This window comes from Argopecten irradians, chromosome 3, assembly GCF_041381155.1.
Source record: "Argopecten irradians isolate NY chromosome 3, Ai_NY, whole genome shotgun sequence".
Taxonomy (NCBI): domain Eukaryota; kingdom Metazoa; phylum Mollusca; class Bivalvia; order Pectinida; family Pectinidae; genus Argopecten; species Argopecten irradians.
The window spans coordinates 68,546,576-68,566,863 of record NC_091136.1 but is presented as its reverse complement, the minus strand read 5'-3'; the positions used below and the strand labels follow the sequence as shown (position 1 = coordinate 68,566,863).

General features: G+C 39.3%; 1 protein-coding gene across 2 annotated transcripts in view; it reads right to left on the bottom strand.

The window, feature by feature from the left end:
- LOC138319420 (isoleucine--tRNA ligase, mitochondrial-like) overlaps nucleotides 1-20,288 on the bottom strand; it is an 82,915-nt gene that overhangs the window by 4,620 nt on the left and 58,007 nt on the right. For both annotated transcript variants that reach the window (XM_069262562.1, XM_069262563.1), the window contains 6 exons: nucleotides 17,790-17,892; nucleotides 5,931-6,056; nucleotides 4,527-4,655; nucleotides 3,072-3,178; nucleotides 2,033-2,175; nucleotides 731-918 (listed from right to left, as the gene is read on the bottom strand). In XM_069262562.1, coding sequence (XP_069118663.1) covers nucleotides 731-918; nucleotides 2,033-2,175; nucleotides 3,072-3,178; nucleotides 4,527-4,655; nucleotides 5,931-6,056; nucleotides 17,790-17,892 — 796 coding nt within the window. The remainder of the gene's footprint in view (nucleotides 1-730; nucleotides 919-2,032; nucleotides 2,176-3,071; nucleotides 3,179-4,526; nucleotides 4,656-5,930; nucleotides 6,057-17,789; nucleotides 17,893-20,288) is intronic.

The following is a 20,288-nucleotide window of genomic DNA, read 5'->3' as shown; positions in this document are numbered from 1 at the left end:
CACCAAATATGGATGAAATCCATTCAAGGATGAAGGAGGAGTAGGATTTTAAAGCTAAAATTAAGAAAATTTGTCCTTTTTGGGCCCCACCCCTCAGCCCCTAGGGGTTGGACCAGGCTCATTTATATAAAATATGATTGTCCGTCCCAAATGATGTTTCACACCAAATATGGATGAAATCAATCCAAGGATGAAGGAGGAGTAGGATTTAAAAGCTAAAATTAAGAAAATTTGCCCTTTTGGGGCCCGCCCCTCTGCCCCTAGGGGTCGGACCAGGCTCATTTATATAAAATATGACTATCCTTCCCTAATGATGTTCACACCAAATATGGATGAAATCCATCCAAGGATGAAGGAGGAGTAGGATTTTAAAGCTAAAATTAAGAAAATTTGCCCTTTTTGGGGCCCCACCCCTCAGCCCCTCGGGGTCGGACCTATCTCATTTATATAAAATATGATTGTCCTTCCCCAAGGATGTTTCACACCAAATATGGATGTAATTCACTCAAGGGTTTAGGAGGAGTAGGCTTTTGTATAAATAGTTTTACTCACGGCGCACGACGACGGACGAAACACGATGACAATAGGTCATCCTGACCTTCGGTCAGATGACCTAAAAATGTAAATAGTGTTCTCAGTGAGATTGTGTACTACCATATATACATTAACTAAACTGGAGGTAGAGAATCCATATTATAGAGGATTTGTACACAGACACCGCTCCACTCACCTGAAGTATATTATGGAGGTTATGACTACAGTACAGGGTAAGGTCATATTTCACAGGTCTATCTATATCTGTACATCCATCTATGTCCTCCTTTATACTTAGAGCTGGCTGCATGAAGTTCAGAATGGCATGGTTGTCCCAGGCCGGGTCTATGGTGAACCAGCCTGACTTGAACACACTGGACTCCTCTGGAAAAAGGAAATGTTACAGGCTACAGACAGCTTACAATCAAATGGATTTATAAAATACAAGTAATTTCAAGAGAATTACTCAGTGAAGTTGAGCATATCCATTAATTTGATCTGTAGATGTAGGTTTTATCTCCTGGTCCATCAGCCTTCAGCTAGACAACAAACTAAGGTTACATGGATACCAACCTGATGTTATCTCCTGGTCCATCAGCCTTCCGCTAGACAACAAACTAGGGTTACATGGATACCAACCTGATGTTATCTCCTGGTCCATCAGCCTTCAGCTAGACAACAAACTAGGGTTACATGGATACCAACCTGATGTTATCTCCTGGTCCATCAGCCTTCAGCTAGACAACAAACTAGGGTTACATGGATACCAACCTGATGTTATCTCCTGGTCCATCAGCCTTCCGCTAGACAACAAACTAGGGTTACATGGATACCAACCTGATGTTATCTCCTGGTCCATCAGCCTTCCGCTAGACAACAAACTAGGGTTACATGGATACCAACCTGATGTTATCTCCTGGTCCATCAGCCTTCAGCTAGACAACAAACTAGGGTTACATGGATACCAACCTGATGTTATCTCCTGGTCCATCAGCCTTCCGCTAGACAACAAACTAGGGTTACATGGATACCAACCTGATGTTATTCTCCTGGTCCATCAGCCTTCCGCTAGACAACAAACTAGGGTTACATGGATACCAACCTGATGTTATCTCCTGGTCCATCAGCCTTCCGCTAGACAACAAACTAGGGTTACATGGATACCAACCTGATGTTATCTCCTGGTCCATCAGCCTTCAGCTAGACAACAAAATAGGGTTACATGGATACCAACCTGATGTTATCTCCTGGTCCATCAGCCTTCCGCTAGACAACAAACTAGGGTTACATGGATACCAACCTGATGTTATCTCCTGGTCCATCAGCCTTCAGCTAGACAACAAACTAGGGTTACATGGATACCAACCTGATGTTATCTCCTGGTCCATCAGCCTTCAGCTAGACAACAAACTAGGGTTACATGGATACCAACCTGATGTTATCTCCTGGTCCATCAGCCTTCCGCTAGACAACAAACTAGGGTTACATGGATACCAACCTGATGAAGACACATGCTGATGTATCTCCTCGGCGAAGTGTGGAATTATTGGAGCGAGGGACTTCATAAAGACATTGGTCACATGATAAAGTACTGTCTGGGCTGCCCTACGGGTCCTGTCCTTAGCTGATGTGCAGTAGAGTCTGTGGTAAAGACACACAAGTAAATATATATAAACCAAGACAAACAATTCAGTATCAGCTGGTTCCAGGTCATTATGCTAGTCAAATCTTTTTCCAACTTTAGTTAGAATCAGGCAAAAATATGTATCATATACTTGTTCCTGAAATCAAGCCAATGATACAACAAGAGGCCCAAAGGGCCTTAACAGTCATCTGAAGGGTCAGATGACATAACAAGAGGCCCATGGGCCTTAACAGTCATCTGAAGGGTCAGATGACATAACAAGAGGCCCATGGGCCTTAACAGTCATCTGAAGGGTCAGATGACATAACAAGAGGCCCAAAGGGCCTTAACAGTCATCTGAAGGGTCAGATGACATAACAAGAGGCCCAAAGGGCCTTAACAGTCATCTGAAGGGTCAGATGACATAACAAGAGGCCCATGGGCCTTAACAGTCATCTGAAGGGTCAGATGACATAACAAGAGGCCCATGGGCCTTAACAGTCATCTGAAGGGTCAGATGACATAACAAGAGGCCCATGGGCCTTAACAGTCATCTGAAGGGTCAGATGACATAACAAGAGGCCCATGGGCCTTAACAGTCATCTGAAGGGTCAGATGACATAACAAGAGGCCCATGGGCCTTAACAGTCATCTGAAGGGTCAGATGACATAACAAGAGGCCCATTGGCCTTAACAGTCATCTGAAGGGTCAGATGACATAACAAGAGGCCCATTGGCCTTAACAGTCATCTGAAGGGTCAGATGACATAAAAATGTAGTTGTTTTGTAATACTGTTTATTCATTACCTTTATATATTGTAAAAGTAAATAAATACTTGTCCTTGATGTTACTTCAGTATAGAGAAATATCTAATACCTGTCCTTGATGTCAGTATAGAGAAATATTGCATACCTGTCCTTGATAACACTACAGTAGAAACTTGACAGATCTGCAGTAGTGAATTTTTCCAAACGACCCAGAACGTTTCCATAGCGAAAAATGTCATAAGATTGTGTTACCTAGAAAACAAAAAATATTTAGTCTGAAGTCTTAAATTCCTAATACCACAAGAAATATTTAGTTAAAGTATCGAATTCCTAATACCACAAGAAATATTTAGTCTAAAGTCTAAAATGCCTAATACCACAAGAAATATTTAGTTTGAAGTCTTAAATTCTTAATACCATAAGAAATATTTAGTCTAAAGTCTAAAATACCTAATACCACAAAAAATATTTAGTTTGAAGTCTGAAATTCCTAATACCACAAAAAATATTTAGTTTGAAGTCTTAAATTCCTAATACCACAAGAGAAGAAAAACAAAAACTTATTTCACTTCCTGTATACTTTTCATTTGGCAACAGAATTTTGTGCACCTAAGGATTATATATGGTGTGGGCCCTTTTGGCTTCCAAATCTGTTAAATTTTCAAAACGGTATTTAGTGTTTAAATTGATGGATTCGATATATTTAATACGTCCCTATTAGGTGTAATGATAGTTTTCTAATTTTGCAGCTTCAGTAACCATGGTATATAACCACTCGGGAAATGCATAAATTATGAAAATGTGGAAATTTTGACAATTTTGGCCATTTTTTGCTAAGTTTTTGTTTTAGAAACCATATAGTGCATCCATGAACAAACTATATATTTCTCCTTAAGATGTATTGGAAGTACATATATATTCTCAATAAATATTAAGTTTGTTCAAGGATGTAATCTGTGGTTTAATTAATAAACAAAAATTTAGCAAAAAATGGCCAAAATTGTCCAAATTTCCACATTTTCATAATGTATACATATTTTTGATGGTTACCATGGCAACTACAGCAGCAAAATTAGAAAACAGTCATTATATCTGAATCAGGGATGTACTAAATGTTTAAAATATAACAAATTATTCACTAAATAACAGTTTTGAAAATTTCATGGATTTGGGGGCCAAAAAGGGCCAAAACCATACATAGTCCTTTAGATATAAGTTTAACATAATTACAAAATTAACATGCCTTTTACTGGGGAAGGGAAAGCCGACTCACATATGCTAGATGATGACCTGACGTCATCAATACATGCGGCAACTATTGATGACAACATCATTAATTTTGATGCATTGCGACGTCCCTGTGAAGATGCAGCTTTAAAAATGTTTCTAAACTACTGAATTTTCACAATCTTTCATTAAATTTTGGGAGAAAAAGAATCAAATATGGCTCTGTCAGGTGGAGAGATATCTCATTCGTGAAAGATTTTGGCAAGCCTTGGGTTGATCAGCCAAAATCCTTCACTCGGTATGAGATATCCTTGTCCACTTGACTAAGATTCTAATACCTCTGGACTAGGTTAATAGTTACAACGGTGATTACCTCTTCTGCTAAGTGGTAGAGTTGGTAGAGCATGTATTTGTCCTGTGGCCAGAGGTCCTCATAGGGTAGCAGCAATTCTGAATCAAAATCATGGATATTTCCTAGCACAAACTTCATAACCTTTCTGATCTACAATAAATAAACAGATTTCCAATGAACCAATTGTTTTACCCAAACTATTCCTACTAGGGTAAGAGAGAGTGATACAGGAAACAAGCTGAGACTATACCACATTGATAACATACAATGCTGTTATTGTTTAATGTTTACCCTGAAGAGATCTTCATTATACCTCTGAAGTACAGACTGACCGATGTTGTTAATGTTTACCTTATATAAATCTTCATTACACCTCTGAAGTACAGACTGACCGATGTTGTTAATGTTTACCCTGAATAGATCTTCATTACACCTCCGAAGTACAGACTGACCAATGTTGTTAATGTTTACCTTGATAAATCTTCATTTCACCTCTGAAGTACAGACTGACCGATGTTGTTAATGTTTACCCTGAATAGATCTTCATTACACCTCCGAAGTACAGACTGACCAATGTTGTTAATGTTTACCTTGATAAATCTTCATTACACCTCTGAAGTACAGACTGACCAATGTTGTTAATGTTTACCCTGAATAGATCTTCATTACACCTCCGAAGTACAGACTGACCAATGTTGTTAATGTTTACCTTGATAAATCTTCATTTCACCTCTGAAGTACAGACTGACCGATGTTGTTAATATTCAAATTATATCAATCTTCATTACACCTCTAAAGTACAGACTGATCAATGTTGTTAATGTTTACCCTGAATAGATCTTCATTACACCTCCGAAGTACAGACTGACCAATGTTGTTAATGTTTACCTTGATAAATCTTCATTTCACCTCTGAAGTACAGACTGACCGATGTTGTTAATATTTACCTTGTATAAATCTTCATTACACCTCTACAGTACAGACTGACCAATGTTGTTAATGTTTACCTTGATAAATCTTCATTACACCTCTGAAGTACAGACTGACCGATGTTGTTAATATTTACCTTGTATAAATCTTCATTACACCTCTGAAGTACAGACTGACCAATGTTGTTAATATTTACCTTGTATAAATCTTCATTACACCTCCGAAGTACAGACTGACCAATGTTGTTAATGTTTACCTTGATAAATCTTCATTACACCTCTGAAGTACAGACTGACCAATGTTGTTAATGTTTACCCTGAATAGATTTTCATTACATCTCTGAAGTACAGACTGACCAATGTTGTTAATGTTTACCCTGAATAGATCTTCATTACACCTCTAAAGTACAGAATGACCAATGTTGTTAATGTTTACCTGGAATAGATCTTCGTTACATCTCTGAAGTACAGACTGACCGATGTTGGTAATATTTACCTTGAATAAATCTTCGTTACACCTCTGAAGTACAGACTGACCGATGTTGACCATGGGTTGTAGTTGGGCCTGAGCAGTCCACCATCTCAACACATCCACACCATAGGACGGCTCCTTGTCCTGGTTCTAATGGAATACAAGATTCTATCATCATATACCATAGGACGGCTCCTTGTCCTGGTTCTAATGGGATACAAGATTCTATCATCATATACCATAGGACGGCTCCTTGTCCTGGTTCTAATGGGATACAAGATTCTATCATCATATACCATAGGACGGCTCCTTGTCCTGGTTCTAATGGGATACAAGATTCTATCATCATATACCATAGGACGGCTCCTTGTCCTGGTTCTAATGGGATACAAGATTCTATCATCAATACCATAGGACGGCTCCTTGTCCTGGTTCTAATGGGATACAAGATTCTATCATCATATACCATAGGACGGCTCCTTATTCTGGTTCTAATGGGATACAAGATTCTATCATCAATACCATAGGACGGCTCCTTGTTCTGGTTCTAATGGGATACAAGATTCTATCATCATATACCATAGGACGGCTCCTTGTCCTGGTTCTAATGGGATACAAGATTCTATCATCATATACCATAGGACGGCTCCTTGTCCTGGTTCTAATGGGATACAAGATTCTATCATCATATACCATAGGACGGCTCCTTGTCCTGGTTCTAATGGGATACAAGATTCTATCATCATATACCATAGGACGGCTCCTTGTCCTGGTTCTAATGGGATACAAGATTCTATCATCAATACCATAGGACGGCTCCTTGTCCTGGTTCTAATGGGATACAAGATTCTATCATCATATACCATAGGACGGCTCCTTATTCTGGTTCTAATGGGATACAAGATTCTATCATCATATACCATAGGACGGCTCCTTGTCCTAGTTCTAATGGGATACAAGATTCTATCATCAATACCATAGGACGGCTCCTTGTCCTGGTTCTAATGGGATACAAGATTCTATCATCATATACCATAGGATGGCTCCCTGTTTTGGTTCTAATGGGATACAATATTCTATCATCATATACCATAGGACGGCTCCCTGTTTTGGTTCTAATGGAATACAAGATTCTATCATCAATACCATAGGACGGCTCCTTGTTCTGGTTCTAATGGGATACAAGATTCTATCATCAATACCATAGGACGGCTCCTTGTTCTGGTTCTAATGGGATACAATATTCTATCATCATATACCATAGGATGGCTCCCTGTTTTGGTTCTAATGGGATACAATATTCTATCATCATATACCATAGGACGGCTACCTGTTTTGGTTCTAATGGGATACAAGATTCTATCATCATATACCATAGGACGGCTCCTTGTCCTGGTTCTAATGGGATACAATATTCTATCATCATATACCATAGGACGGCTCCTTGTCCTGGTTCTAATGGGATACAAGATTCTATTGTCATATACCATAGGACGGCTCCTTATTCTGGTTCTAATGGGATACAAGATTCTATCATCATATACCATAGGACGGCTCCTTGATCTGGTTCTAATGGGATACAAGATTCTATCATCATATACCATAGGACGGCTCCCTGTTTTGGTTCTAATGGGATACAATATTCTATCATCATATACCATGACGGACGCTCCTTGTCCTGGTTCTAATGGGATACAATATTCTTTCACATATACCATAGGACGGCTCCTGTTTTGGTTCTAATGGGATGCAAGATTCTATCATCATATACCATAGGACGGCTCCTTTTTGGTTCTAATGGATCAAATTCTATCACATATACCATAGGACGGCTCCCTGTTTTGGTTCTAATGGGATGCAAGATTCTATCATCATATACCATAGGACGGCTCCTTGTTTTGGTTCTAATGGAATACAAGATTCTATCATCATATACCATAGGACGGCTCCTTGATCTGGTTTTAATGGGATACAAGATTCTATCATCATATACCATAGGACGGCTCCTTGTTCTGGTTCTAATGGGATACAAGATTCTATCATCATATACCATAGGACGGCTCCTTGTTCTGGTTCTAATGGGATACAAGATTCTATCATCATATACCATAGGACGGCTCCTTGTCCTGGTTCTAATGGGATACAAGATTCTATCATCATATACCATAGGACGGCTCCTTGTCCTGGTTCTAATGGGATACAAGATTCTATCATCATATACCATAGGACGGCTCCTTGTCCTGGTTCTAATGGGATACAAGATTCTATCATCATATACCATAGGACGGCTCCTTGTCCTGGTTCTAATGGGATACAAGATTCTATCATCATATACCATAGGACGGCTCCTTGTCCTGGTTCTAATGGGATACAAGATTCTATCATCATATACCATAGGACGGCTCCTTGTTCTGGTTCTAATGGGATACAATATTCTATCATCATATACCATAGGACGGCTCCTTGTCCTGGTTCTAATGGGATACAATATTCTATCATCATATACCATAGGACGGCTCCCTGTTTTGGTTCTAATGGGATACAAGATTCTATCATCATATACCATAGGACGGCTCCTTGTTTTGGTTCTAATGGGATACAAGATTCTATCATCATATACCATAGGACGGCTCCTTGATCTGGTTCTAATGGGATACAAGATTCTATCATCATATACCATAGGACGGCTCCTTGTTCTGGTTCTAATGGGATACAAGATTCTATCATCATATACCATAGGACGGCTCCTTGTCCTGGTTCTAATGGGATACAAGATTCTATCATCATATACCATAGGACGGCTCCTTGTCCTGGTTCTAATGGGATACAAGATTCTATCATCATATACCATAGGACGGCTCCTTGTCCTGGTTCTAATGGGATACAAGATTCTATCATCATATACCATAGGACGGCTCCTTGTTCTGGTTCTAATGGGATACAAGATTCTATCATCATATACCATAGGACGGCTCCTTGTCCTGGTTCTAATGGGATACAAGATTCTATCATCATATACCATAGGACGGCTCCTTGTTCTGGTTCTAATGGGATACAAGATTCTATCATCATATACCATAGGACGGCTCCTTGTCCTGGTTCTAATGGGATACAAGATTCTATCATCATATACCATAGGACGGCTCCTTGTTCTGGTTCTAATGGGATACAAGATTCTATCATCATATACCATAGGACGGCTCCTTGTTCTGGTTCTAATGGGATACAAGATTCTATCATCATATACCATAGGACGGCTCCTTGTCCTGGTTCTAATGGGATACAAGATTCTATCATCATATACCATAGGACGGCTCCTTGTTCTGGTTCTAATGGGATACAAGATTCTATCATCATCATATACCATAGGACGGCTCCTTGTTCCTGGTTCTAATGGGATACAAGATTCTATCATCATATACCATAGGACGGCTCCTTGTTCTGGTTCTAATGGGATACAAGATTCTATCATCATATACCATAGGACGGCTCCTTGTTCTGGTTCTAATGGGATACAAGATTCTATCATCATATACCATAGGACGGCTCCTTGTCCTGGTTCTAATGGGATACAAGATTCTATCATCATATACCATAGGACGGCTCCTTGTCCTGGTTCTAATGGGATACAAGATTCTATCATCATATACCATAGGACGGCTCCTTGTCCTGGTTCTAATGGGATACAAGATTCTATCATCATATACCATAGGACGGCTCCTTGTCCTGGTTCTAATGGGATACAAGATTCTATCATCATATACCATAGGACGGCTCCTTGTCCTGGTTCTAATGGGATACAAGATTCTATCATCATATACCATAGGACGGCTCCTTGTCCTGGTTCTAATGGGATACAAGATTCTATCATCATATACCATAGGACGGCTCCTTGTTCTGGTTCTAATGGGATACAAGATTCTATCATCATATACACCATAGGACGGCTCCTTGTTCTGGTTCTAATGGGATACAAGATTCTATCATCATATACCATAGGACGGCTCCTTGTTCTGGTTCTAATGGGATACAAGATTCTATCATCATATACCATAGGACGGCTCCTTGTTTTGGTTTTAATGGGATACAAGATTCTATCATCAATACCATAGGACGGCTCCTTGTCCTGGTTCTAATGGGATACAAGATTCTATCATCATATACCATAGGACGGCTCCTTGTTCTGGTTCTAATGGGATACAAGATTCTATCATCATATACCATAGGACGGCTCCTTGTCCTGGTTCTAATGGGATACAAGATTCTATCATCATATACCATAGGACGGCTCCTTGTCCTGGTTCTAATGGGATACAAGATTCTATCATCAATACCATAGGACGGCTCCTTGTCCTGGTTCTAATGGGATACAAGATTCTATCATCATATACCATAGGACGGCTCCTTGTTCTGGTTCTAATGGGATACAAGATTCTATCATCAATACCATAGGACGGCTCCTTGTTCTGGTTCTAATGGGATACAAGATTCTATCATCATATACCATAGGACGGCTCCTTGTCCTGGTTCTAATGGGATACAAGATTCTATCATCATATACCATAGGACGGCTCCTTGTCCTGGTTCTAATGGGATACAAGATTCTATCATCATATACCATAGGACGGCTCCCTGTTTTGGTTCTAATGGGATACAAGATTCTATCATCATATACCATAGGACGGCTCCTTGTTTTGGTTCTAATGGGATACAAGATTCTATCATCATATACCATAGGACGGCTCCTTGATCTGGTTTTAATGGGATACAAGATTCTATCATCAATACCATAGGACGGCTCCTTGTTCTGGTTCTAATGGGATACAAGATTCTATCATCATATACCATAGGACGGCTCCTTGTTCTGGTTCTAATGGGATACAAGATTCTATCATCATATACCATAGGACGGCTCCTTGTTTGGTTCTAATGGGATACAAGATTCTATCATCATATACCATAGGACGGCTCCTTGTTCTGGTTCTAATGGGATACAAGATTCTATCATCATATACCATAGGACGGCTCCTTGTCCTGGTTCTAATGGGATACAAGATTCTATCATCATATACCATAGGACGGCCCTTGTCCTGGTTCTAATGGGATACAAGATTCTATCATCATATACCATAGGACGGCTCCTTTTCCTGGTTCTAATGGGATACAAGATTCTATCATCATATACCATAGGACGGCTCCTTGTCCTGGTTCTAATGGGATACAAGATTCTATCATCAATACCATAGGACGGCTCCTTGTCCTGGTTCTAATGGGATACAAGATTCTATCATCATATACCATAGGACGGCTCCTTATTCTGGTTCTAATGGGATACAAGATTCTATCATCATATACCATAGGACGGCTCCTTGTTCTGGTTCTAATGGGATACAAGATTCTATCATCATATACCATAGGACGGCTCCTTGTCCTGGTTCTAATGGGATACAAGATTCTATCATCATATACCATAGGACGGCTCCTTGTCCTGGTTCTAATGGGATACAAGATTCTATCATCATATACCATAGGACGGCTCCTTGTCCTGGTTCTAATGGGATACAAGATTCTATCATCATATACCATAGGACGGCTCCTTATTCTGGTTCTAATGGGATACAAGATTCTATCATCAATACCATAGGACGGCTCCTTGTTCTGGTTCTAATGGGATACAAGATTCTATCATCATATACCATAGGACGGCTCCTTGTCCTAGTTCTAATGGGATACAAGATTCTATCATCAATACCATAGGAATGCTCCTTGTCCTGGTTCTAATGGGATACAAGATTCTATCATCATATACCATAGGATGGCTCCCTGTTTTGGTTCTAATGGGATACAATATTCTATCATCATATACCATAGGACGGCTCCCTGTTTTGGTTCTAATGGAATACAAGATTCTATCATCAATACCATAGGACGGCTCCTTGTTCTGGTTCTAATGGGATACAAGATTCTATCATCAATACCATAGGACGGCTCCTTGTTCTGGTTCTAATGGGATACAATATTCTATCATCATATACCATAGGATGGCTCCCTGTTTTGGTTCTAATAAGATACAATATTCTATCATCATATACCATAGGACGGCTACCTGTTTTGGTTCTAATGGGATACAAGATTCTATCATCATATACCATAGGACGGCTCCTTGTCCTGGTTCTAATGGGATACAATATTCTATCATCATATACCATAGGACGGCTCCTTGTCCTGGTTCTAATGGGATACAAGATTCTATTGTCATATACCATAGGACGGCTCCTTATTCTGGTTCTAATGGGATACAAGATTCTATCATCATATACCATAGGACGGCTCCTTGTCCTGGTTCTAATGGGATAGAATATTCTTTCATCATATACCATAGGACGGCTCCCTGTTTTGGTTCATATGGGATGCAAGATTCTATCATCATATACCATAGGACGGCTCCTTGTTTTGGTTCTAATGGGATACAAGATTCTATCATCATATACCATAGGACGGCTCCTTGATCTGGTTCTAATGGGATACAAGATTCTATCATCAATACCATAGGACGGCTCCTTGTTCTGGTTCTAATGGGATACAAGATTCTATCATCATATACCATAGGACGGCTCCTTGTTCTGGTTCTAATGGGATACAAGATTCTATCATCATATACCATAGGACGGCTCCTTGTCCTGGTTCTAATGGGATACAAGATTCTATCATCATATACCATAGGACGGCTCCTTGTCCTGGTTCTAATGGGATACAAAATTCTATCATCATATACCATAGGACGGCTCCTTGTCCTGGTTCTAATGGGATACAAGATTCTATCATCATATACCATAGGACGGCTCCTTGTCCTGGTTCTAATGGGATACAAGATTCTATCATCATATACCATAGGACGGCTCCTTGTCCTGGTTCTAATGGGATACAAGATTCTATCATCATATACCATAGGACGGCTCCTTATTCTGGTTCTAATGGGATACAAGATTCTATCATCATATACCATAGGACAGCTCCTTGTCCTGGTTCTAATGGGATACAATATTCTATCATCCTATACCATAGGACGGCTCCTTGTCCTGGTTCTAATGGGATACAAGATTCTATCATCAATACCATAGGACGGCTCCTTGTCCTGGTTCTAATGGGATACAAGATTCTATCATCATATACCATAGGACGGCTCCTTGTTCTGGTTCTAATGGGATACAAGATTCTATCATCATAAAGCATAGGACAGCTCCTTGTCCTGGTTCTAATGGGATACAAGATTCTATCATCATATACCATAGGACGGCTCATATACCATAGGACAGCTCCTTGTTCTGGTTCTAATGGGATACAAGATTCTATCATCATATACCATAGGACGGCTCCTTGTTCTGGTTCTAATGGGATACAAGATTCTATCATCATATACCATAGGACGGTCCCTGTTTTGGTTCTAATGGGATACAAGATTCTATCATCATATACCATAGGACGGCTCCTTGTCCTGGTTCTAATGGGATACAATATTCTATCATCATATACCATAGGACGGCTCCTTGTCCTGGTTCTAATGGGATACAAGATTCTATCATCATATACCATAGGACGGCTCCTTGTCCTAGTTCTAATGGGATACAAGATTCTATCATCAATACCATAGGACGGCTCCTTGTCCTGGTTCTAATGGGATACAAGATTCTATCATCATATACCATAGGATGGCTCCCTGTTTTGGTTCTAATGGGATACAATATTCTATCATCATATACCATAGGACGGCTCCCTGTTTTGGTTCTAATGGAATACAAGATTCTATCATCAATACCATAGGACGGCTCCTTGTTCTGGTTCTAATGGGATACAAAATTCTATCATCATATACCATAGGATGGCTCCTTGTTCTGGTTCTAATGGGATACAAGATTCTATCATCAATACCATAGGACAGCTCCTTGTTCTGGTTCTAATGGGATACAAGATTCTATCATCAATACCATAGGACGGCTCCTTGTTCTGGTTCTAATGGGATACAAAATTCTATCATCATATACCATAAGACGGCTCCTTGTCCTGGTTCTAATGGGATACAAGATTCTATCATCAATACCATAGGACAGCTCCTTGTTCTGGTTCTAATGGGATACAAGATTCTATCATCAATACCATAGGACGGCTCATATACCATAGGACGGCTCCCTGTTTTGGTTCTAATGGGATACAATATTCTATCATCATATACCATAGGACGGCTCCCTGTTTTGGTTCTAATGGGATACAAAATTCTATCATCATATACCATAGGATGGCTCCCTGTTTTGGTTCTAATGGGATACAAGATTCTATCATCATATACCATAGGACAGCTCCTTGTCCTGGTTCTAATGGGATACAATATTCTATCATCATATACCATAGGACGGCTCCCTGTTTTGGTTCTAATGGGATACAAGATTCTATCATCAATACCATAGGACGGCTCCTTGTTCTGGTTCTAATGGGATACAAGATTCTATCATCATATACCATAGGACGGCTCCTTGTTCTGGTTCTAATGGGATACAAGATTCTATCATCATATACCATAGGACGGCTCCTTGTTCTGGTTCTAATGGGATACAAGATTCTATCATCATATACCATAGGACGGCTCCTTGTTCTGGTTCTAATGGGATACAAGATTCTATCATCAATACCATAGGACAGCTCCTTGTTCTGGTTCTAATGGGATACAAGATTCTATCATCAATACCATAGGACGGCTCCTTGTTCTGGTTCTAATGGGATACAAGATTCTATCATCATATACCATAGGATGGCTCCTTGTTCTGGTTCTAATGGGATACAAGATTCTATCATCATATACCATAGGACGGCTCCTTGTTCTGGTTCTAATGGGATACAAGATTCTATCATCATATACCATAGGACGGCTCATATACCATAGGACGGCTCCTTGTTCTGGTTCTAATGGGATACAAGATTCTATCATCATATACCATAGGACGGCTCCCTGTTTTGGTTCTAATGGGATACAAGATTCTATCATCAATACCATAGGACGGCTCCTTGTTCTGGTTCTAATGGGATACAAGATTCTATCATCATATACCATAGGACGGCTCCTTGTTCTGGTTCTAATGGGATACAAGATTCTATCATCATATACCATAGGACGGCTCCTCGTTCTGGTTCTAATGGGATACAAGATTCTATCATCATATACCATAGGACGGCTCCTTGTCCTGGTTCTAATGGGATACAAGATTCTATCATCATATACCATAGGACGGCTCCCTGTTTTGGTTTTAATGGGATACAAGATTCTATCATCATATACCATAGGACGGCTCCTTGTTCTGGTTCTAATGGGATACAAGATTCTATCATCATATACCATAGGACGGCTCCCTGTTTTGGTTTTAATGGGATACAAGATTCTATCATCAATACCATAGGACGGCTCCTTGTCCTGGTTCTAATGGGATACAAGATTCTATCATCATATACCATAGGACGGCTCCTTGTCCTGGTTCTAATGGGATACAAGATTCTATCATCATATACCATAGGACGGCTCCTTGTCCTGGTTCTAATGGGATAAAAGATTCTATCATCAATACCATAGGACGGCTCCTTGTCCTGGTTCTAATGGGATACAAGATTCTATCATCATATACCATAGGACGGCTCCTTGTCCTGGTTCTAATGGGATACAAGATTCTATCATCATATACCATAGGACGGCTCCTTGTCCTGGTTCTAATGGGATACAAGATTCTATCATCATATACCATAGGACGGCTCCCTGTTTTGGTTTTAATGGGTTACAAGATTCTATCATCATATACCATAGGACGGCTCCTTGTTCTGGTTCTAATGGGATACAAGATTCTATCATCATATACCATAGGACGGCTCCTTGTTCTGGTTCTAATGGGATACAAGATTCTATCATCATTTACCATAGGACGGCTCCTTGTCCTGGTTCTAATGGGATACAAGATTCTATCATCATATACCATAGGACGGCTCCCTGTTTTGGTTCTAATGGGATACAAGATTCTATCATCTATACGATAGGACGGCTCCCTGTTTTGGTTCTAATGGGATACAAGATTCTATCATCATATACCATAGGACGGCTCATATACCATAGGACGGCTCCTTGTCCTGGTTCCAATGGGATACAAGATTCTATCATCATATACCATAGGACGGCTCCTTGTCCTGGTTCTAATGGGATACAAGATTCTATCATCATATACCATAGGACGGCTCCTTGTTCTGGTTCTAATGGGATACAAGATTCTATCATCATATACCATAGGACGTCTCCTTGTCCTGGTTCCAATGGGATACAAGATTCTATCAACATATACCATAGGACGGCTCCTTGTCCTGGTTCTAATGGGATACAAGATTCTATCATCATATACCATAGGACGGCTCCTTGTTCTGGTTCTAATGGGATACAAGATTCTATCATCATATACCATAGGACGGCTCCTTGTTCTGGTTCTAATGGGATACAAGATTCTATCATCATATACCATAGGACGGCTCCTTGTCCTGGTTCTAATGGGATACAAGATTCTATCATCATATACCATAGGACGGCTCATATACCATAGGACGGCTCCTTGTCCTGGTTCTAATGGGATACAAGATTCTATCATCATATACCATAGGACGGCTACCTGTTTTGGTTCAAATGGGATACAAGATTCTATCATCTATACGATAGGACGGCTCCTTGTTCTGGTTCTAATGGGATACAAGATTCTATCATCATATACCATAGGACGGCTACTTGTTCTGGTTCTAATGGGATACAAGATTCTATCATCATATACCATAGGACGGCTCCTCGTTCTGGTTCTAATGGGATACAAGATTCTATCATCATATACCATAGGACGGCTCCTCGTTCTGGTTCTAATGGGATACAAGATTCTATCATCATATACCATAGGACGGCTCCTTGTTCTGGTTCTAATGGGATACAAGATTCTATCATCATATACCATAGGACGGCTCCCTGTTTTGGTTTTAATGGGATACAAGATTCTATCATCATATACCATAGGACTGCTCCCTGTTTTGGTTCTAATGGGATACAAGATTCTATCATCATATACCATAGGACGGCTCCTTGTTCTGGTTCTACTGGGATACAATCATCATACATCATTATACACATATAACCAAATTAGATTTACACAATAGGAACCAGTTGTGTAGTGACTTTTGAGTAGGCTGGTAGTAATGGGACTAATTAATGTACCAAGCGATACAGGATAACGTTTGTGTGGGACTAGTATCTCCAGTGTTGATGGAACATAACCGTAACTCTTTGTAATTTTTACTGCTGATATCATCGCTTAGCTTAATTCCACCACCAATTGAAACAATAGTCCTGTGCAAACGTTATCAGGTGTCACGTGATATGTGAATAAGTCCCATTGATAAATTTGTAATTTTACTAGCTGGTAATTTTCTTACTCTCTTACTTCTTCTCTTAATGCTCTTTAAGATAACTATCATTCCCTGTGGACTAGCAGATTACCTTTGTGTACCAGTGGTACAGCAGATTACTTTTGTGTACCACTGGACTAGCAGATTACCTTTGTGTACCACTGGACTAGCAGTTTACCTTTGTTTACCAGTGGACTAGCAGATTACCTTTATTGTTTGTCAAGATTGAAATCATTTTGTTTAAATTGAATGTAACTATGGCAACAGAAATACCTATACTTAACAATTATTTTCCAATAGGCTAAATGTTATTATGACAATAGAATGTCTTACTTTCCAACCATACATCAATTAGATCTACTAGATTCCCAAAGGATCAGGTAACTATAACAACCAAATGACCATCAAGCTACTTACTCTCCCACCATAAATAACAGTGTCAGGATCTACCACATTCCCAATGGACTTTGACATTTTCTTGCCTTTTTCATCAACAGCGAATCCATGTACAACAAGCTGCCTGAAAACAAAAAAGAAGTATCTCCATAGTAGAACTGAAAAAAGGATTTTTAATATTCAGCCTTATCATATCTCTTTGGCTGGATTACCCCAAAAAAGGCCCAATGGGCTGGGGTTGGGGCCATATACTATAAAGGTACTTGTTTTGATGCAATCCAATTTAATGGAAAAAACAAGCTTGAACAAGTTATTGTAATGACGAATATGCACTATCCTCATTATTTATGGCTATTTAAATGATTTTAGTGCAGCATAGCTCAATGGCACTTAAAAAGGAATACTGCTAAATATGCATGTTTACAACAAATCATCAATCTGATTGGCTTTTAGCTGTGAAAAAAAAATCAAATTCCTCAAATAACCTTAACAGTCAACATTTAAAACAAGAGCTGTTGGAGAACAGCAAAACTCGCCTATTCAGAAGAAGTTGATGTTCAAGTATTTACTATTTAAACATGAAAATATGACAAATTAACAGACTCAAAAACACCCTAAAGGGCCCTAAATTGGTTCTATTATCACGTTCAGCATCCATACATATTAGGAAAATGAAATCATAAACATTTATGATGACTTATGCTTAAACAATTGACAAAATAGAAACTTACTCAAAAACTTTAACATGGAAATATGACAAATAAACAGACTCAAAACCCCCCTAAAGGGCCCCAAATTGGTTGTATTATCACGTTCAGCATCCATACACATTAGGAAAATAAAATCATAAACATTTATGATGACTTAAGCTTAAACAATAGACAAAATAGAAACTTGCTCAAAAACTTAAACATGGAAATATGACAAATTAACAGACTCAAACAAGAGATCCCAGAGGGATCTTGGCGCCCACCAAAGAAAGATCTATGTCTGACAATGGAAAGAGGGATCTTTTCCCTGCTTTTCAAACTTTTTCAAACACATGACATATAAAATTTGAGACAGATCGCTATAGTACTTTCTAAGAAATAGTGGTAACAAACTTCAACAATGAAATCTAAGATGGCGGCCGGTTGGCCATCTTGTTTACCGATCAGTCCCGAAAGGCATTATGCATCAGTCCTAAAAGGTACTATGCACAACTAGGGTACAAGGGGAACCTACACATAAAATTTGAGAAAGATCCCTTCAGTACTTTCTGAGAAATAGCGGTAACAAACTTTAACAATCAAAATCCAATATGGCCGTCGGTCGGCCATCTTGTTTACCGATCGGTCCCAATTAACAATATGCACAACTAGGGTCCTTGGGGAACCTTCATATGAAATTTGTAAACGATACCTTCAGTACTTTTTGAGAAATAGCGGTAACAAACTTTAACTATCAAAATCCAAGCCATCTTGTTGACTGATCGGTTCCAAAATGCAATATGCACAACTAGGGCCCTAGGGAAACCTATATATGAAATTTGAGAAAGATCCCTTCAGTACTTTTTGAGTAATAGCGGTAACAAACTTTAACTATCAAAATCCAAGATGGCCACCTGTCGCCCATCTTGTTGACCGATCGGTCCCAAAATGCAATATGCACAACAAGGGTCCTAGGGGGACCTACATATGAAATTTGAGAAAGATCCCTTCAGTACTTTCTGAGAAATAGCGGTAACAAACTTTAACTATCAAAATCCAAGATGGCCGCCTGTCGGCCATCTTGTTGACCGATCGGTCCCAAAATGCAATATGCACAACTAGGGCCCTAGGGGAACCTATATATGAAATTTGAGAAAGATCCCTGCAGCACTTTTTGAGAAATAGCGGTAACAAACTTTAACTATCAAAATCCAAAATGGCTGCCAGTCGGCCATCTTGTTGACAGATCAGTCCCAAAATGCAATATGCACAACTATGGCCCTAGGGGAACCTATATGTGACGGCGACTGACAAAATGGGCCCAGATGCGGCGATTATGACGTCGGAATAAATGACGTTATAAAGTTACGCACATTTTTTACCGACGTCACCACGTGTATTTGCGGAAACTCTCAATAAACGACGGTTCATTAAGCCCGCATTTGATGTGTAAATTTAACTACCTGTACCATATCAATACATAATATGAAGAGTAGACTGGTGAGTGTCAGGTGATCAGTATATACATGTAGGTACTTTCTAGCAAAATATAAATAAAATAAATAAATATAGCTGTGAATAGACATTAGAAAAAAAAATATTGAGATTGTTTTTCTCTTCTTTAGTAGAGATGACAATCAAAGAACAAAGATAAGAGTGAAAAAAACCTGATATATCTCAATCAGTAGTTAATGCTTTTATTCGACTGAAACTGTAATATGCAACAAATTATGGGATCCAGACACTATATTTATAAATAAATTTAAGACAGTTCAACATTTTTTGATCGTATCTAGCAATATTGTTTCTCCACGGATATTCTGAAAATTTC